Source organism: Macaca fascicularis, chromosome 9, assembly GCF_037993035.2.
Source record: "Macaca fascicularis isolate 582-1 chromosome 9, T2T-MFA8v1.1".
NCBI lineage: Eukaryota > Metazoa > Chordata > Mammalia > Primates > Cercopithecidae > Macaca > Macaca fascicularis.
In genome coordinates, this window is record NC_088383.1 from 56,897,416 (window position 1) to 56,918,661 (window position 21,246).

Here is a 21,246-nt window from a genome sequence, read left to right on the forward strand (position 1 = left end):
TAATATGTCTTGAAATTATGTAATCTGAGTCTACCAACTTTGTTTTTCTTTATCAAAATCATTTTGGTTATTCTAGTTCCTTTGATTATCCATATAAATTTTTGATTCAAATCATTGACTTTACAATCAGACTATTGATTGGGATTGAGTTGAATGTACAAATGAGTTTGACAGACAATTTATCTCTTAACAATACTGAGTCTTCCAACCCAAGCATATGTTATATCTCTTTACTTACTTAGGGCTTCTTTGATTTATTTATTAGTGTTGTGTGGTTTCACTATATAGATCATGCAAATATTTTGCTAGGTTTATACCCACGTAATTTGTGGGGATTTTTTTTGGTGCTATTGTAAATGGCATTTTTTTCTTTACATTTTAATGTCCAGCTATTTATTCTGTTTTGATATATTTTGCAACTTGCTAAACTTCTTTATTTATTCTAGTATACGTTTGGAAGAATCCTTGGAATTTTCTAAAAGGGTGTTCATGTTGCATTTCTTGATTGACAACTTATGGATGCTATTTTTTATTCTTGTCTTATTGCCCTTGCTAGGGTCTCTAGTGCCTTGTTCATGATCTTAGGGGGAAAACATCCAGTTTACCATTAAGTATAAAGTTAACTGTAGATTTTTTTTGTAGATGCTCTTTATCAGTTAAAAAATTCTTTTCTGTTGCTAGTATTTTGAGAATTTTTAAAAAATCATGATGAGTTTTGAATATAGTCAGATGCATCTAGTAACATGATGTTTTTTCTTCTTTAGTTTGTTAACATAGTTAATCATATTGACTGGTTATCTAATCTCAAACCAGCCACTCATTTATGAGTTAAATCTCACTTGTTCATGATGTATTAGCCTTTGAATATGTTCCTGGATTTAATGTGCTGGTATTCTGTTGAGGGCTTTTGCATGGTTATAAGGAATATCGCTCTCAAGTTTTCTTTTCTTTTGGTTTTGATATCAAGGTAACGTCTACCTCATAAAAATGTTGGAAAGTAATTTTTTCTCTTCCTATTCCTTCCTCTTTCTGTTTGCTGGGAAAAGTTTTTATGGAACTGATATTGTTTCAAGTACTTGAGAGTCTGAGAAGTATTGTGCTAAGCATGTAAGGAGGGCTGGTTGTGCTTATACCTTATTCCTGCTCTTCAACTGAGCATTTCACAGTTTCATGCCATCAGAGGAAAAGATAACTGAAGTATCAGAACATAGATTATTCCAGCTGTTAATGATCTATATTAGAAAGTATTCACAGCCTCAAAGATGACATCACTTGCCTGATGTAAGGCAGGAGATGGAGTCATGAGGGCGCATTACCCACTATTGCCTCCAGGGGGTGCTGTGTGTCAGGCAACGGAGCCCAGGGCCTTTGAACCTGGATAAGTTCTGAGGTGTGTAAGGGGCCCAGAATAGTGACCAAGGTCCCAACAGCCAGGGGCCCATCACCCACACAGTGGTTGGGTAGAAGGATGGAAGCCTGTTCTCTGCAGGATGGAAGCCCCTTGGAAGCACATGGCTGTCCTGCCCTCCCTGCGCCACACCTTTTCTGTGCAGTGAGGACAGAAATTCAAGTTTTCAGACAATTAGAGTAAATTTCGGCCAGAGATATCCTAGAGACTGAACACAGGAGGGCGGGGCCTTAGGGGGTTTGGAAGGCTTGATTTGCACAAAGAAATGAGGAAGCAATTTGCATCTGGAGAGAATGCATGAATGACATTGTTTAACAGGAAAGTAAGGCCACAAGGCTAGTGACCCAGGATCGGAGTCGGGTCCCTGCTGCCTGCATCTGCAGGGAATGTGCCATGTTTATGGATGATGCCTTAATCACTCCCCACCCAGGCCATTTCTCCTAAGCTACTGCTCCTTCTACTTTGGGGATGAGGAAGCTGGGGCTCAGGGAGAGCACAGAACTTTCTCAAGAGCACAGAGCTAAGGAGCCATGGACCTGCTGAAGGGAGAGAGGATTCCACACACACTCCTGTGAGCTTTGGTTACTGTTGGTGTCATAATCCCAGGCACAGACTCGTGGCAGGAGGTGGGGTGGGGTGGGGAGAGAGGCTCCAGCAGGGGCTAGAACCCCTGCGGCTGTGGCAAGGCTGTGTCTCCAGTACCTGCAGGGCAATAGTCTAGGGAAGATGAAGGAGATGGACCCCGCACTGACAGATGCAGGGGTGAAGCCTGAATCCAACAGGCAGAGAACCCCGGGCGCCCTTCAGGAATCCAGGCCATTAGGTGGGATGACACAGGGGGCTTGGGAGTCGTTAGTGGAACACAGCCTTGGGAATCTGAGAGCAGGACATTGCAGGGTTTGGGAAGCAGGGTTCGCCGGGGAGGGCTGAGAGCAGGGAGCGGAGCAGACCCCAGAGGGCTCAGGGCCCAGGACTGGCTTAAAGTCCAGGGAGCGAGGCTGGGTCCACTCATCGGGATGTGGGCTCAGCATGAGGACCGACTTCTGGGCAAGGCAGAGTATGTAGGGAGCAGGGTGTGCAAAGCATGGCCAGGCAACAGGAGGCAGCCTTCTGTCTCTCTTGCCTAAGGTGTCTGATGTGGAACTGATTCAAGGAAGTGGGGATGTTGGTCCAGGGGCTCAAGGTGGTCTAAGGCGAGGAGGTCCCTAGTAGGCACTTGCAGGAGTCATCCTCCCTGAGTGTCCTCCTTCATCAGCACCCTAGGCACTTTCTAGAAACTGAGTAGGGATGCTGAGGTAGGTATCTCACCAGAGCACCACATCCACGAAGCCCTGTGCCAGGTGCTCCCCTGACAGTCCTGTGCTTTGGAAAACTGGGCTTGTGTGTCCTGAGCCTTGCTGCAGGGAGAACTTGGTCTACAGGGGCATCTGGCTCCCCGCTGGTGGGTCTGTCTCTGAGAAGAAAAGCCTGGAGTCTTGCATCTGAGGACAGCCTAACCGTGAGGGATTGGAGGAGAGGCTCTGATTCATAAAAGGGAAGGAGTAGCTGGGACAAAGGCAGAATGGCTTTGGAAAATACTTACCGCTTCTGTTTGTACCCTGTCATGAAGATTGTCTCGTTTAATCTTTTTTTTTAAAAAAAAAGATTTTCTTGAGATACAATTCACCCATTTAAAGTATATAATTCAATGTTTTTTAGTATTCACAGAAATGTACGACCATTACCACAATCAATAATATTAGAACATTTTCATCACTTCAAAATAAAACCCTGTAACCTTCAGCTCTTACCCACTATCCACATCCACATCCCTGCCTCCCAGCTCTAAGAAACCACTCATTTACTTTTGATTTCTATAGATTTTCCTGTTCTGGAATTTTTCATGTGAGTAGGATCATATAATGTGTGTTTTTTGTGACTGGCTTATTTCATTTAGCAAAATGTATTCAAGGTTCATCCATGTTGTAGCATGTTTCAGTACTTCATTCCTTTTTTTTTTTTTTTTTTTTTTGCAAGGTCTTCCTCTTGCCCTGTCACCCAGGCTACAGTACAGTGACATAATCATGCTCACTATAGTCTCGACCTCCTGGGCTCAAGCTCACTCCTTTTTATGGTTGAATAATATTCCGTTCTATGCATATTGCCACATTTTGTTATTCATTCACTAATTGATACAAATTTGGCTTTTTTTCACCTTTTGGCTATTATGAATAATTCTGCTATAAAGATGTCTGTGTAATTTTTTGTGTGAACATACATTTTCATTTCTCTTGGATACATGCCTAGGCATGGGATTGTTGGGTCATATGGTAACTCTATGTTTAACATTTTGAGGAACTGCCAGTTTTCCAAAGAGACTGTATAATTTTGCACTCCCACCAGCAATGTGTGAGTTCTGATTTCTCCACAAACTTGCAAACAATTATTATCCAACTTTTTGATCATAGCCATTCCAGTGGGTGTGAAGTGGTATCTCATTACAGCATTGATCTGCACTGCCTGATGACTAATGATATTGGGCGTCTTTTCATGCACTTATTGGCCATTTGTGTGTCTTCCTTGCAGAAATCTGTATTTAGATGATTTGCTTATTTTAAAAAATGGGTTATTTATCATTTTATTATTGAGTTGTAAGAGTTTTTTATATATGCTAGATTCAAGTCCCCTATCATATATGAAATTAGCAAGGATTCTCTCTCACTCTGTGGATTAATCTTTAACTTTCTTGATGATGTCCTTTGAAGCACAAAAGTTTTTCATTTTGATGAAGTCCAGTTTATCTAATTTTGCCTTCATCGCTCTTGCTTTTGATGTCATATCTAGGAATCTTTTTCCAAAGCCAGGCTCATGAAGACTTACCCTTATGTTTTCTTCTAAGGGTTTCATAGTTTTAGGTCTTATTTTTAGGTCCTTGATCCATTTTAAGTTAAGTTTTGTATATGTTATGAGGTAAGGAAGCAAATTTATTCTTTTGCATATGGAAATCCAGTTGTCTCACCATGTTCTCATTTAATCATTACAACCCAGAGATATCATAAGCCTATTCTTTAAAATAAACATCTCCATTTTACATCCCCCCTTTAAGGAGTCTTATGGGGATATGTAAAACGGAGATGTTTATTTTAAAGAATAGGTTCCTGTGATTGTGGGAGCTGGAAAGTCTGAAATCTGTTGTGCAAGCCCCAGCAGACTGCAAATTTAGGCAAGAGTCGATGCCGTAGTCTTTTTTTTTTTTTGAGACAGAGTCTCGCTCTCTCACCCAGGCTGGAGTGCAGTGGCGTGATCTCCGCTCACTGCAAGCTCCGCTGCCTCCTGGGTTCACGCCATTCTCCTGCCTCAGCCTCCCTAGAAGCTGGGACTACAGGTGCCCGCCACCACGCCTGGCTAATTTTTTTGTATTTTTAGTAGAGATGGGGTTTTGCCATGTTTGCCAGGATGGTCTCGATCTCCTGACCTCATGATCCGCCCGCCTCGGCCTCCCAAAGTGCTGGGATTACAGGCGTGAGCCACTGCGCCCGGCCTGATGCTGTAGTCTTGAGACCAAATTTGACAGGGCAGGCAGCTGGCTGGTAACTCAGACAGGGTTTCTCTGTTGTAGTCTTGAGGCTGAATTGCTTCTTCCTCAGGAAACTGGTCATAAGGCCTTCAACTGATTAGATGAGACCCACCCGCATTATGGTGGGTGATCTGCTTCATGTACAGGCTACTGGTAGCAAAAGTATGTCACACCCACTAAATACCTTCCCAGCAGCATCTAAACTAGTGCTGCACCAAACAGCTTGGCACCACAGGATAGCCAAGTTGACATCAAATCAGTCATCACAGGTAGTGTGGTTGCCGTTTCTTAGGAGAAGAATCTGAGGCTTGGAGAGGTTAAAAGATTTCTCCAGAAGCACAGTCAGTAGCAGAGTCTAAACATAAACTGGATTATCAGGTGCTGGGTGAGGAGTCAGGAAAGGGAAATGTTGGTCAAAGGGTACAAAGGATACATAAATTCCAGAAATCTTCTGTGTAGCCTAGTGACTATGGTTAATAATGCTGTATTGTATGCTTGAAAATTATAAGAGAGTAGATTTTAAATATTTTCACCATAAAAAGTGTGAGGTGATGTATATGTTAATTAGCTTGATTCAATCATTTTGCAATGTGTACACAAACATCACATTGTATACCGTAAATATATGCAATTTTATTTGTCAATGACATCTCAAAGCTCGTGGATAAAAACGACACTTGGACCGGAAGCTGGCTCCTTAGGGCACTCCGTTCTTATACCCATACTAAGCCTTTCTGTTCTGAGAACAGTCTGGGCTTAGGGAGCACCTGAGTTCTCAGAACTCCAAGTAGGTTCCAGAAAAAATTACCACTTCACTGATGGCAGACATACACGTTGTGTAAATGACTAGAGTTTCTCTAAAGCATACATTCCTCCTCTCACTGTGCCTGAACTCTAAGTCACAGCAATGTGGGGTGCCATCCTCATTTAGGAAAGTTCTTTCATGATGTGGCCTCTCTCTTTGCATTTCTTCCTGCTGTTTCTCCTAAGCCCATCAGACGTGTGCATGCGTCTGAACCCCAGCTATGAACAGGCGTTAGGATCTTTTTCCTGAGAGCCGGAGGCACTTGGCTCGCCTTCAGGAGGCTGTGGCTGCCTGGCAGACAGAGGGCCTGGGGGTTTGCATGCAGCAACTTCCAACTCAAGTATGACTAGAAAGGCCGACGGCACTAGGAGAGCAAGGGAAAGACAATGAAGAGGAGGAAGGAAAAAAAGAATGAGGAATAAAATGAAGGTTTCAGGTGACAGAGAACCCGGTGGTTCAAATGTTTTCCTGAGCATTACACACAAAGAGAAGCAGGCAAGGACAGAAATGCAGGAGCCCAGGAAACATTTGTGTATGTGGCACTTTGTGGGTGATGAGCAAGGACCCAGTGAGCCATGTCCCCTGGCTGTGAGCATGCAGCCAGCACGTGACCTGGTCAGGATTTGAACACGGGGGGGCCAACTCTCCCCCCGTGCCCTGCCAGCCACTCTGCTGCTTCCAGCTGGCCTCTGCTATTGGCTCCTGAGCTGCCCCTGACTGGGGATACTGCATAACATCATCCAGTACCCTAGTACTAGTTACACAGGAACAGCGGCATTAACCAGAACTATGCCAGGCAAACCAGGACGATGGTCACTGAGCCAGAGGAAGAGGTGGCCCAAGTACTGCCTAGTATAAGCGTTGTCCAGAGAAGGGAAGAAGAATGGTCCAGCACGCACATGGATGACCACAAAAGGTGCCAGATGTTGGGGTGCAGCATGACCTCCAGGATTTGAGTGTGATGTGGGGGTCCTGAGCACTCACACACTCACCACCTGGCTCACATGAGGTGGTCGCACCTCAGACATTGTCGGCGATTTGAGAAAGGTTTGCAGCTTTGTGCCTTTTGAGCTGGATCTCCCTTTGTTTTGTGTCCACTGCGGAGCCTCAGAGTCCCCAGTCCGGTGTGGCCCGGGGACAGCCTGTTGCTTCCAAGAGTCATTTCCAGGGTCAGCTTCATTTTACTTATGCTGAGACCTCCTAATGCCCTTAGTACTAGGGATGTCACCCCCCACCAACCGAGGCAAAATGTCAATGTGCAAGTTCAGAGCACCAGGAGACTGGGAGTGCGGACGGACTTTGAGACCTCTCTTCACTAGCATTCTGCCTACACGCTCTCCTAAGAGCTGACAGGTCAGTAAGAGGCATCAGGCATGAAGGTGTCAGTGCAATGGGGGGACAAAATCACCCAGAACCACCTACTCTCAACACCAGCTCATTCACTTCCATTCTTGTTTCCATGTATGGATTTTACAAAATCACAGAAGTAAAAAAGACCATTATCAATTAATTTTTGACATTCTTCTCCTTCCTGCCATTTGCCGTGTATCTTTCTGGTCCTTTTATGAACTACTTCTTTATATATAAGCATATCCTTGGAACACAGACGCTCTGTGGGTTTTTATGTATGTGCCAGATAACACATGCCACTCCACAACCTGCTCATTTTGCTCAGCACTATATTTTTGACATGTAGCCATGCGGGTGTGCGTCAACTAGGATGATTTTTAATGGCTCTACGTTATGATATAGCCATATATCACTCTTTAGTCAGCTCGTCAGTGACTGATGGATATTTGGTCTGTCACAGTTCTGGTTTCCAGTGAAACAGGCTGAGATGGGACTGGCTGCAGGAAGGACGCATGAAGGTGGCACCCTAGGGAGCTGCACTTGTCAGGAGGGGAGGGCCTTGGACTGCACAGAGAGAAGGAAAGTTTGAGAGTGATGCAGCTGCCACAGACCTCACCCAGTTCCAAGGGGAGTGGGGTTGTCTCTTCAAAGTCACCCCAAATTGAAGCCAGAGCCAAGCCTTCACGCCTGTCATGCCATTCTCGGATGGAGGTTGTCCGCAGAATCAGGTCCCCGGAATGGGACCTGGGCAAATTGCTCCCTCTAGGCTATTGAGAGCAATTCCAGGGGAAGGGGTCCTGATGTGGGCAGGTGCTCGGCACCCACTATGAGGCCATGGCCAGCCTTTCGTGATTACAGGTAATGCTCCAGTCTTCTCTCCACAGTGCCTGTTTGCTCATGTGCAAGCGTGTCTCCAGAATGGGCATAAGTAAATGGAGTTTCTAGGTGTTTCATCTCTATTTGATGCTGCCGAATTGTTCTCCAGGATGACTGAAGTCATGACAGTCCCACCAGCCACTGATGATAGTGCTCATTCCTCCCCTTACCGGTGCCAATATGCTGTATTGTCACATGCTTTCATTTTTGCAAATCTAATGAGTATAGAACGGAATCTTGCTATCATTTCCATTTGCTTTTCCATAATTATAAATAAGGCTAAGCACACACACAGACAACACTTTGATGCAAATTCTCTCTTCTACGTCTGACTTTGGCTCTGATTGTAAACCACAGCATCCTCAGATACCCCTTCTTCTCTTCCTTTCTTTCTGCCTCAGCTCGCCCAAGAAGAGGGTGTTTCCTCTGAGCCTTTTAGTAGTTTCAGAAGTTGCCCTAATGCATCAGAAATTCCTGTTGCATGTATGTGTGAGCCTGTGCGGCTGTGCACATGTGTGGTGCACATGTGTATACATGCACACACGTGCACACAGGCATGTGTTAATGTGTGATGTGTCCATGTGTGCACACAGGTGATATGTATGTAATCAATGAGAAGTTTCCGTTAAAGAGTCTTGCAGTGCTCATACTCTTTGAAACAGGAATCTTGACTCAGAGCCTCTATCTTAAAAAGTATATGAAATATGGAAAGATTGAATATATTAAGTTATAATGTAATATATTAAATCATATATGGTATGTCCATGTGTGGACATGTCCACATGTGGTGTGTGGTGTGTCCATGTGGACATGTGTACCCAGTTATGTGTCTAGGACGGGTGTGGGTGAGGGAGCTGGTCAGGCTCTGCTTCAATTCAAACCTGTGTTGTTTGAGGCTTAAAAAGAGGCTGGTCTCTGGGGTAACTGAAGACACACACAGTCTTGTTATCTTTCTATCTCCTGCTGCCCCTCAGCCGTGTGCCCCAGTGACTTCTGGAGAAAAACTGGATGCTCTCTAACCTCACCCCAAATCAGGTCCAGGAAGAAAGAGGAAGGGAACTAACCACAGTTCATTAAATTATTCTCCTATTGTGGGTCATTTTAGATAGTTTCCTGTTTTTCACTACGAAAAGCAATGCTCAATTAACATCAAATTATACTAAATTAAAGCTAAACTTATTTTTTAAATTAATTTAATTAAAATTAATATACTGAATCTTTCCATATTAAATATTGATTTTGAAGATACATACTTGGAGTCAAGATTTCTCTTTCAGCGAGTGTGAGTATTGGGGTCTCTTTAATAGAAACTTCTTGTTGATCTGATCTTCATTCCTTTGGTTAGTAGAGCAGCTGCCTTTCACTAAGGGCTCAGAGCATGCCAGTGCTGACGCGTGCGTGCGACTAGCATCTGTGTTCACCTCGTCTTCCCACCTCTGGGATTCGGTCAGAACTTGTGTAGTAGTAGTAGTCCCAGCTACTTGGGAGGCTGAGGAGGGAGGATTGCTTGAGCCCCGGAATTAGAGGTTATAGTGAGCTAAGATCACTGCACTCCAGCCTGGGCAACAGATAATCATTTTGAAATAATGTCTCAAATAATCATTTTGAAAATCAATGCAAAGTTGTCACAATTTTATTTTGCCAAGTCTGAACATTATTAAAACAAACCCCAAGAACCTATTACCTACTGTCTCAATTATTTCATAAAATGTAGGAAGATATTTGAACACTCCCAAAACTGTATTTGGCTTTTACAAACAATATTTCATCGTCTTCATTTTTCTCACTTTGATCCAGAAAGTGACCCAGCCCCGGGTCCCTGGTTGGCTAGAACCCTGTCCATTTCTGCCCAAGCCTAACCCCCTCTACCCTCCAGGGAGATGGCTCATATGTCACGGCTCTCTAGGACCAAGGGGACTCTGGAGTCAGAGCGGAAGCTCATGGGAGGGTGCTGTGGAGAGACAGGCTTTGGCTCAAGCTCGAGAACATCTCCAGATAAATGGGCCTGTTCACATGAACGGGCTTTCTGGGAGAGCGGTGAGCGGCTGAGCCAGAAGTGTTCCAGGCAAGCTGAGGCCACTGCTGTGCAGGTTTCTGCCTGGAGTAGGTGCTTTTTTCCAAGGCTCAGATTCTATGATTTGTAAAGGAAAAGAAAAATGTTCTAAAGATTTGTTCAGTATGACCCTGCATAAACCACCTGTGTTCCCCGCTGGCTTGAGATGTGGCCTGCCTTGGGCATGGTTTCCTTGGTGCTTCGGGAGAAGGCCAGGGAAGAAGTGGCAGCAGTTCCGACCCCCTCCCCCAAGGCGCTGCTGCACGGATGTCACAGGCTGGCCTTTGAGAGATGAGCAGTTTCTCTGACCTTGGCTGACGCAATGGAGAAGCCTCAGGGCTTCCTCACCCTGCTCCTGAGGAGGCAGGCAGGGCTGTTGGACTCCTGGGCAAACTCTTAGCAGCAACGTTCAGACTCCTGTCTTCCCAGGTCCAAGTCACTCCTGAGGCCTGAAACAGCCCCCAAGTATGTCTGGGACTTGAGAAACCAAGATGCCACCCCCTACATGCATTTAGAATCGGCTGTATCGTTGGTGGAGCTGAGTGCAGAATGAAAACGTGGGCCCCTTCTTCTAAACTAATTACACATTTCAAGATGGCAACAGCAGACCGTGAAACCAAGCACAGAGCCTGGGCGCCTAGTGGGCCACACACCCGAGCCTGCGAGCTCTGTAGCGTTCTCGGAGCCAGGCCCCTTGTGGGTGAAAGGCCAGCATGGTCCTACTGGCCTCTCCTCCATCTCTGCACCATCACAGCTGGAGGCCAGGCCTGCTGCAGGGCTGTCAGGGAAGGGAGTGCACCTCCAGAGGTGACAGCGGTCCGGGCTCCGCTGCTGTGTGCCCAGCACTGCCTCCTCCACCTCCCTTCCTCATCTGCAGAGGAGCAAACCCACCTCTCTGAGGGCTGCTGTGAGGACCACCGGAGATGATGGTGTGGAGCCTTCCAGGTCCAAGTGGGCCTATCTTAGGGGCCCAGAATAAGAGGCCCCAGGGGTAGGCATGGCAGCAATCTAAGGAAGATTCTGAGGAGGAGCTGATGTCCAGGGCAGAGAGAGCAGATCAGAAGAACCAAATATGGAACAAAAGCCTTGGTGCTCCACACGGAAAAAGAGCTTCTGAGTTCAGTGGGGCGGGGCCTCCCACTTCCACCTGCGCTGTGGAGTTAAGCCAGGCTTGAAAAACAGAAGGCTGCACGCTCCCAAAAGTACTGACCAGGGATTCTTCTCTTCCAATTCTGGTAGAATTCTGAAAGCGGGACAGCCCTAGTGTTTAGTGACCCTGCTAACAGCACTTCTCCTTCTTAAGTGAGTAGTGCCCTACAGGTGCCAGGCTGACCAGAGATTCTCACACTGGCGGGGCAAGTAAGGCAATGCCTAGGGAGAGTGGTCCCCAGGTAGGGAAGAGCCCAGGGAGGGGAGAGTCCAGGGAGGGAAGAATCAAGGGCAGAGAGAACTCAGGAAGGGTAGTGCCCAGGGACAGCAATGCCCAGGGAAGAATGATCCCAGAGAGGGCAGGGTCCAGAGAGGGCAGGACCCAGTGTGGGCAGAGCCCAAGACGGGGCAGCACCCTGGTAGGTCAGCATTTGCCCGGGAGAGCATAGATTGTGTTTGTTTTATCTTTTTTATGCCCTTGTTTTGATTTTTCCTTGGAGTGTGACTTTAACCTTGACACTGAGGAAAGCACCAGGACAGTAGTCCACACAGTAGAGAGAATCTGGGCTTGGTGTCACAAACTAGAGCTCAAATTCTGGCTCCAGCAGTTGCTGGCTTATGGCTCTAGCAAAGTGTGAGGGCTCCAAGTGCTTCTGTCTCCTATGTGTTTGCAAAAGGTAGGATAAAGACTCCTGCTCATCTGCTGGTTATTTAGAGGCACTGGAGGCAGTGCTGGACCATGGCTGGTGCTCAGAGGTGCTCCTGGCAGCCTCTCTGCATCCCCATTGTCTCACTGCCTCTGTCTCTCCATGTGTCTCGCTGTTGCTTTCTACATGGCATTCCCCAGCCTCTCTCCACTTGGTGTGGTACAGAGGTCAGGTCACAATGAGGGGCAGAGGACAGCCTGGCCATCCTGCCAACTCAGTGTATGGCTGGGGACAGGCCCCTGGATTTGCTGGACTTCCACTTCTTCATCCATGTGACATTGATACGATCACCATCCTGATGGAATGCAAGGGAAATACTTCAGGAAACATTATAAATGCAGCCTGGAACATGGCAGTCATCAGGCAGAGGAAATGTGATCAAAAGAATCACCCAGTGACACGGAGGCCAGGGAACATGCTTCGGGTGTTTCCTTGCACATCCTGTCACTGCACATCTGTTCCAATCATGTTGGCCCTCCAGGAGTGACCAAGGTGAGAAGCACACAGGCCTTTTCCCCAGGGGACTCAAGACAAGATGTCAGCAGCTCTCAGAGCCAGGCTAATGATGACCTTGTAGGAGGAACATTGTGGCCCTCCTCAAAGCCAGAGTGGTCTATCAGGAGCATTAGGAGGGGGTTGGGGTGGTGGCACTAGAGATGGGCCACCCAGAAGATTGCCTGGAGCTATGGGGCTGGGAGTGGGGCCAGCAGGGCAGCCCCGTTGGCATGGAGAGAACAAGAAAGTGGTGTTAGGCTGGAGAGGAGGGGAGGACTTAAGGATTGTTTTTCAGGGCAATTCAGGGCCCCTTTTTCCTGACATGTGGGGAGGTAGAGGAAGGCAGGGAAGTAAGTGGCATCTTTGACTTGCAAACCGCTACACACAGACGTCCCAAACCCCGCTACACACAGAAGCCCATACATGAGCACTCCACTCACCCCTTTGTGCATACACCACATCACTCACCCCAGAGTGCACACACATCACTCACCCCAGTGTGCACACACATCACTCACCCAAGAGTGCACACACCACATCACTCACCTCAGAGTGCACACACATCACTCACCCCAGTGTGCACACACATCACTCACCCAAGAGTGCACACACCACATCACTCACCTCAGAGTGCACACACATCACTCACCCAAGAGTGCACACATATCACTGACCCCAGTGTGTACACACATCACTCATCCCAGAGTGCACACGCATCACTCACCCTATTGTGCACGCACATCACTCACCCCAGTGTGCACACACATCACTCACCCCAGAGGGCACACACATCACTCACCCCAATATGTACACACATCACTCACCTCAGAGTGCACACACATCACTCACCCTAGTGTGCACACACATCACTCACCCAAGAGTACACACACCACATCACTCACCTCAGAGTGCACACACATCACTCACCCTAGCGTGCACACACATCACTCACCCCAGTGTGCACACATATCACTCACCCCAGTGTGTACACACATCATTCATCCCAGAGTGCACACACAACACTCACCCCAGTGTGCACACACCACATCACTCACTCCAGTGTGCACACACATCACTCACCCCAGAGTGCACACACATCACTCACTCCAGAGTGCACGCACATCACTCACCCCAGTGTGCACACACCACATCAATCACCCTAGTGTGCACACACCACATCACTCACCTCAGAGTGCACACACATCACTCACCCCAGTGTGCACGCACCACATCACTCACCCCAGTGTGCACACACATCACTCACCCCAGTGTGCACACACATCACTCACCCCAGAGTGCACACGCATCACTCACCCCAGTGTGCACGCACCACATCACTCACTCCAGTGTGCACACACCGCATCGTTCATCCCAGTGTGCATGCACCACATCACTCACTCCAGTGTGCACACACTGCATCGTTCATCCCAGTGTGCACGCACCTCATCGCTCACCCCAGTGTGCACTCACCACATCACTCACCCCATTGTGCACACACATCCCTCACCCCAGTGTGTACACACATCACTCACCCCAGAGTGCACACGCATCACTCACCCCAGTGTGCAGACACCACATCACTCACCCCAGTGTGCCCACACATCACTCACCCCAGTGTGCACGCAGCACATCACTCACCCCAGTGTGCACACATCACTCACCCCAGTGTGCACACACATCACTCTCCCCAGTGTGCACGCACCACATCACTCTCCCCAGTGTGCACACATCAGTCACCCCAGTGTGCACACACATCACTCTCCCCAGTGTGCACGCACCACATCACTCTCCCCAGTGTGCACACACTGCATCGCTCACCCTAGTGTGGACGCACCACATCACTCACCCAGTTTGCAGACACCACCCACCTGCATCCACCCAGCCCTGAGGTGGCTGCCTGTCCCCTCCCCTCTGCCTCCTTAGGAAAAGGAGGCCCATCCCAGTGGGGTCGGAGGGTGGGGTAGGCAGGGTGTGAGTCTACAGGGTCCTCAAGATTGGGTCTCACATTAGGAGGGGCTGCAAATTAGACATTTGACTTTATTTCCAAGTGAAACTTTCAAGCAGGCACAGAAGCACAGCACCAGGACTGAAAGAAGATGCTCAACACCCAACATGGAATAGCATTGTAACACCACACTGCCCGGCATGTAGCAGGAATTCATATTTTCTCTAACACCAGTAATTAAACAAGAATGTTGTGTTGTATATTTGTGTTAAAGTTGTTCATTGGTTCCATGTAAACATTTAACATAACACTTTCCCCACCCCCCACTTTTTTTTTTTTTTTTTAAATAAACGGGAGCTTCAACCATGGGGAGAGGCACTGGCTTCTCTAAGCCTCCCCTAGGCCCTGCTCTGGCTGGAGGTCAGAGGGCCATAGGTGCACTCTTCATCACTTTCAGATTCTTCCTCACACTGCCCCGTTCCATGTATGGCCAGGAGAGTCAGAGGAGAGGGTGAAACACAGAGCAAATGGAAGCCTTATCATCCCTTGGGTTCGGGGAGGCTGAATCTGGTCCCACAATCCGAGCCCAGGCGGGGCGCTGGGATGCACGTGACTCAAGAGAGCCGGCAAATGCAGGCAGAGCCAGTGATCGCCGATAAGGACTGCAGCTCTTCCGAGGCTGGGGAGGCCTCGCCCAGGAAGGCTGGAGTCTTGTCACTTGAGGACATGTCACCAAGGATTAAAAATAGGTATGTTTCAAAGACCAAAGCAAGAGCACATTTAATTCCAACAAATTCAAATCCAGGCCCTTCTCCCCTGGGTTGTCGCTGGGGGGCACCCTGGGCACCACATCCTGGTGGTCTGGCTATGCTGAGTAACTGCAGAAGTGCTGGCCACAGGCTACCCCCTCCCCCAGGAGAAAGTGTGCCCAGCCCTCTCAAACGGTCACATGGTATCAGTCCATGGACAGTGAGTGGCCCCGTGTGCACCATTGACCGTGGGAGCACTGCACCAGGGGGTCACAATAGCTCTGGCCACAGTGTATCATGCAGCCCACAGGGCTGCTGTCCTGACCTCTCTCTCTGTCCTGCAGTTGGCCTGGGGTTAGTTTTTCAGTGCCTCAGGGGTGATATTAAAAAGCATTTGGCCGCTGAGTGAGCACTGGCAACAGTGGCCAGACCACGCCCTGTATGTGACAAGTAGCCCAGTCACACTTGTGACTGATGGGCTTCAGCCGGGCCCGGCCTCAACACTCCTGGGCTCCCAATGTCTCACTGCTCTTTAGCTGGAGAGGACCTGCTTAACTGCAGCGGGGCACTTGGAAAGATCCTGGGCTTTGGTGTCCCACAACTCTGGGTTGGAATCATGCCATTGACCAATGCTACTTGATCTGCCTGTGTTTCTGTCTCTCTGTCTCTAAATTGGAAGCCATGCCCCTCTAACTGGATTGTAGGAAATAACATGCAGTGATGGGTGTGGCGTGCAGCCTGCTCCTTCCCTCTACTCCCCAAGGGTTTTGGAATAAGCCAGCCTCCTCCACCTTTCTAATCTCCATCAATCTCTGCAGTCACCTGCCCGCCTGTGCTCCTCTGGCTCACTGCTGTTGTTTTCTGTTGACTCTGGATTACTTTTCCCCTTGTCTCCTTTTCATCACCTCCTTGCACCCCAACAACCCTCCCAGGCTTTCCCGTTGTGCTCAAATCCCCATTTCCTTAGCCTTCCCTGGCAGTTGAGCTCAGTGGTGTATGCTTTGGTTGGGGGGTGGGGAGGGAGAGCAGGCTCCCTTTCCTCCTCCAGGCTGGCATGCAGATAGAATCAGTCCTTGTTGTGCCCAGGGGGATGCAGGACCTCTCATGTGGAGCCCCTTTGGCCTGCCTCCCCAGCCCCGCAGGCAGGTACTACCTGCACCCACACTCTGCCACACTCATGCCCTCGTAGTGGTACTTGAGGGTGGGCACTCCCATGTCATCCTTGTAGAGGATGGAGATGGGGCTCAGTTTGGTGGGCACACAGCAGGCTTTGCCCACCTTTGTGGGGAACTTGAGATGCACCAGGGTCTGCACGATAGCGTGTTTCGTCGGCGTCACATCGTCAGCCAAGGGGAAGAAGCAGCCACCCTTACACTCGTAGGCTTCGTACTCCTTGGGCGCAATGATCCAGCTGTTCCAGCCGATGTCCTCGAAGTTTACCCGCAGGGAGGTCTTCTGACAGTGGCTGCCAGCCCCGGTGCTCCTTTTCCGCCTGGCTAAAGTCGACCCCACAGCCACGTGGCCATCTGCGTCCTCCTCGTGGCTGCTCTCACCTGCCTCTGTGGAGCCCTCCTTGGACAGCTTCTTGAGCACACTCTCTTGCTCATGGCTGATCATCTCCCTCAGCTCCAGCCTGGTCTCCTTGGTCCCACTGCTGTGGTCATTGGAGAAGACGACAAAGAAGGGCAGGTTTCTGGAACCTGGGGGGACACTGATGTCCAGCTTGTCACAGCCCTTCCTGTGGCTCTCCACAGTCACTTCCAGCTTATTTTTGCTCTTGGTGGAGTCGGACCGGACCCAACGCTTCACGGCGCTGGACACTTCCAAGGTCTCCCAGCCCTCATCCCGAATGTCCTGGGACACCAGGAAGGTCTTGGTCTCCGCAGCACTATCCCAGGCATCTGTTCCATCCAGAACATCATAAATGACCATGCTTCCTTTCAGGTCGTGAGAGTGGTCCATGTGATTTTGACAGGAGACATAGAGTCGGAGCTCAGCTCTGGTGATCTGCTCGTGCCTGGGAATGGAGATGTTGAAGAGCAAGATGTGCTTCTGGAAGGGGAAGTCCTCCGTGGCAGTCATGGAGATGGCATCTGAAATGCAAACACACCTGGTGGGCATCTGCCGAAGGGTCTGTTTCCATGACACTGAAGCTGAGTCTCAGGGTTTAGACAGAAGAGCATCTGGGATAACAGTTTTGGTCTGTATTATCTCTATTTGGTTTCACCCAAGCCCTTAAGGTATAAGAGTATTTTCAAAGGTATACTTAAGATCTTCCAAAGAAAAGCAAAGGCAGGAGATGCCTCTAATTGGGATTGACAGTTCCTACTGTTTATTGAGCATCTACTGTGTGCCAGGCATTACACTGGGAGCTTTGCAGTGTAAATTTCACCTTAATCCTCGCACTCACCCTGGGAGGATCTAATTATTATTCCACATTTGCAGATGTGGAGACTGGGATTCAAGGCAGTTAATTGCCAAAATGCACGCAGCTAGTTAAGTATCCTGGGACTTACTAGCACACAGCTAGTGAGTACATAAAGAAAACAGCAAAACTCACTGTCAGATCCTGAGTGAAGATCCTGAGTACACGAATTTAAAGGCAAGATCCTGGGTAGGGACAGTGAAATCCCAATATTAAGACAATATCAAAAATCTCAGCCTCTAAACAGTGTATGCATCATTTGAAATTGTAATTTCTGAACAAAGCATAAGTGATTAATTGGTTTTAGTGTTTCAGGAAAAAAATCTATTAGCTTCAATTGCTTTGTCATGTCAAGCAAAAATGGGGCTTGCCTTTTAGCCACATAGTTAACTCAATATCCCATTTATCCTGGGCTGACACTTTGTCGTTAGCACACTCCTGCTATACCACGGCTGGTTCACAGACAGGGAAAAGAGGTTGCATTTTCTGGGCACTTGCTATGCGCCCACATGTGTGGAGACCCGGTGCTATAGGGAAACCTAGCTGGCAGGTTTTGAAGTGCCAGTCCTGCCTCTGCAGACTGGTTAGCTCTGGCCTGGATGCGGTATGGAGCCAGGCCCCTAAGCCATTTGCAAGTCTCAGACCCAGGAGGGGAGAGGCTCTGTGCTCCTGGACATTCAGAGGGAGACGGCAGCAGCAGGAAAAGCCGGCTGTGCAGACGGACAGGCCTGGGTCAGAATCCAGCGGCTTAACACTTCCTAGGTGACATGGGTGGGAACCCTTGGTGGCTGCAAGTTTTGACTGAACAGTTTCACTGTTCAGAAACTTATTTCCCCCTGCATCATGTGAGCTTGACTGAGTTAGGACATAGGTCCTAGGTCCGTGTTTGTTATCTTCTAGTCCTTCTAAATCAGATACATTTCTATTTAAAAACAATTAGGTTCTCTTTCAACACTTCTCTGTCAAAGAATTTCATCTGATTTTTAAAACCCTTTCACAAGAAAGGAATAACTGTGCTTTCAAAGTTTAAAAATATACCAGTTAGTTGGAGGTGAAATAGGTTGTCTGTTTTGTTTTGAAGTAGGAAGGGGACAGGAAGGGAAGGGGAAAAGGAAGAGAAGTGAATCAGAGGGGAGAGATGGAAAGAAGAGGAGAGTAAACAGAAGGGGTGGAAAAAAGGGAGCTGGCATCCCTGTGCACATGCTGTGTGAAATGTGGCACACAGCCTGGGGAAGGTGAATCCTTCAGAGCAGAAGCGCCGAGTAGAACTCTCAGTGACCATGGAAATGTTCTGCAGTCTGCACTGCCTGATAGGGAAGCCATTAGCCACACATTTGAAAGGAAGCTGGTGAGGCTAAAGAACTAAGTTTTAATTTTATTTCATTGTAACTAATTTAAATGGAAGCTTGAAGAGCCTCCTATGACCAGCGGCCTCCACCCTGGTGAAAGCAGCTGTGGACCTGTGAGTCCTACCCCAGCGCATCCGGTGCAAGCGGAGACCCTACCTTCCATGCTGAAGCTCCGCACGATGTTGGACGCTGGCGTAGTCGACTTATCAGACGTGTACCTGTTGTACAGATCGATCATGTACTGCGGTGGCTCCACCCTGGTTTTGTCCTGCGAAGGGACCCCGCTCAGGTTAAGGCTGCGCAAGAAATCCACCTTCATGTTCTCCAGAAACATCTTCAGGTTGAAAGTGTGCTCCGGCAGCTCACCTCCAGGCACCCCCAGTGGGTTGTGGGCAGTTCCCCCAGCAGACCCTCGCCCCCAGCTCTGCAGTGGCTTCCCCTGCAGGGAGCCGGCCAGCAGGGACAGCAGGGGCAGGGCCACCCATAGTGCCCCAGGACACATCTTGGGCCCACGCAATCACCCAGAGAGGAGACTGCAGGCGGCCGTACTGTGTTAGCGGGCACGGGGAGGAGCCGGGAAGGAGCGGGTCGGCATCTCCCTGCTGTTTGCTCTGAAGGAACCGTCCTGGCCAGCGCCCACTTTCGCCCGCTGCCGGGCTGGATTGTCCTCCACTTGTGCTTATCTGGTCCTCGATGCCGCGCTCCGACGTCTTATCTGAGGGAGCCTTCCGTTAATGAAGGCTCTATAAACATCTGACAAACACACAGGGCATGTGGGAAGGACACGGCCTACTGTAAGGAATCTGTGCTTCTCCAGGGGGTTATTGCCCCCTAATTAGGATCCTTTCTCATTTCCTTGCCAGGGGTCTTCAGAAGAATCTCCAGGCAGGGTGACATATGCTCCATCTCCTGGGCCACAGTAGTGAAGAATCCAGGAAACAAGACCAAGAAGCCCTCCAAATATAGAAAGGACAGCGCAAGAGCACAGTGAACTGTGGGGGCTGGGGAGATGGGGAGAGTGTGGGGACCACATCAAGGCTCAGAAGAGGCCTGCTCCTTACAGAGTCGGAACCTGCGAGCAAGGCTCCCTGCTCTGTTGGTGGGATGCATTGCTGAGCATTAGAGATCACGAGTGAATATGGCTCTCGTGCAATTTAGTGTGGTGATAAGTCAGACTAGACAGAGGCTGGGATCTCAGCTCCCTCACCGATTCCCTGCAAATGTCACCTGGAACAAGTCACCGCACTCTACGAGCCTCCCATTCAGAAGATAGTTGTAGGGGTTAAGAGGATGCTGTGCCCCAGGCTGGCTTGGTGGCAGCATTCTGGATGCCCCTTCTCCAGCCCACACCTGATTGAGCTGGAGCCCCGGGTTCCCCCAGCCTGCTCTGTCAGAGCTCCACAACACACTGCAGCCTGCAGGGAGCTCCCCACATCCCTGCATCCCAGCTCTGGCACTGGCCTGTTGTGGGGTGGTCTTAGCTCACATTGACTTGGCAGCCACCTGGCCCACACTCATCAGCAGGGAGAACCACGCAATCTGGTAGACAGGGGAGTAGGTGAGTTGTTCTGAGACTGGTACATGCCAAGAAGATGATCCCCTGGCCTTTGGAGGCTGACAAGCTGTGGCCCAGGAAAGGGCCCTAGGGACTGTGTTAAGAGCAGTGTGTCCACACTTAAGACTCTGTCCATTTCCATCATGTGTGGCTTTGAGTACAGCAAAGAAGGAGCATGGTTAGAAATACTCCAGGGTATGCTGTGCCTGGTGGTTTACTCTGGGGAAGATGCTCCATGCTGGTGAGGCTGTCGGGGAGAGGTTGCAGAGAGCTGAGCAGGTTTAGTGGGGTGCAGGAGGGGCCACAGCATGCTGTGGTCAGATTGCAGAGGAGGATGGGTGAAATCAGGAGCCCCTGAATGGCTGGGCCTGGACAGAACTTGCTATCTCTGTCCTTTGATGACATGGGCCAGGGGAAGACGGGAAGCGTGCTGCTTCAGAAATGCTGCTTGGGAAGAGGACTGGAAGTGCGCTGGGCTTTGATCCAGCTCAGCGCAAGAATTCCATGGGGCAGAGAAAAGATGAATAAATGGGTGCCATGCCCAAGAAATGGAGCTGCAAATGCAGAGTGGGGTGTGGTCTGGGAGGAGTGAGGACAGGGCAGATGCCTGCATCGTGGTCTGACCAGGAGCTTTTCACACATGAGAGGCTGAGCAGAGTATGAATAGCCTAGGGGCCTGGATGTGCTCTAGTAGGAGCAAGGCGCTGCTACCTGATGTTATTTTTCAAATGTGACATTTTTTCCCAGTTATAACAGTAGTCTATAGTGCAGAAAGCTTGGGAAATGGAAAACATTGTTAAAGAGAAAATAAATAACCTACAGTT

General features: G+C 49.0%; 1 protein-coding gene across 1 annotated transcript; it reads right to left on the minus strand.

Moving 5' to 3' along the window:
- Nucleotides 1-14,416: 14,416 nt before the first annotated feature.
- On the minus strand, nucleotides 14,417-19,584 carry GDF2 (growth differentiation factor 2). The gene is made up of 2 exons (XM_005565202.5): nucleotides 19,024-19,584; nucleotides 14,417-17,186 (listed from the first exon to the last, which is right to left on the minus strand). Exons 1-2 carry the CDS (start codon nucleotides 19,367-19,369, stop codon nucleotides 16,243-16,245), a joined length of 1,290 nt encoding a protein of 429 aa, XP_005565259.2. The 5' UTR covers nucleotides 19,370-19,584; the 3' UTR covers nucleotides 14,417-16,242.
- Nucleotides 19,585-21,246: the final 1,662 nt, after the last annotated feature.

Excerpts from the sequence above, each read along its gene's own strand:
- GDF2 (XM_005565202.5), bottom strand. The coding sequence starts at position 19,369 with ATGTGTCCTGGGGCACTATGGGTGGCCCTGCCCCTGCTGTCCCTGCTG. Across the intron at positions 17,187-19,023 it reads GCGGAGCTTCAGCATGGAAG|ATGCCATCTCCATGACTGCC; the intron begins GTAGGGTCTCCG and ends TTTGCATTTCAG.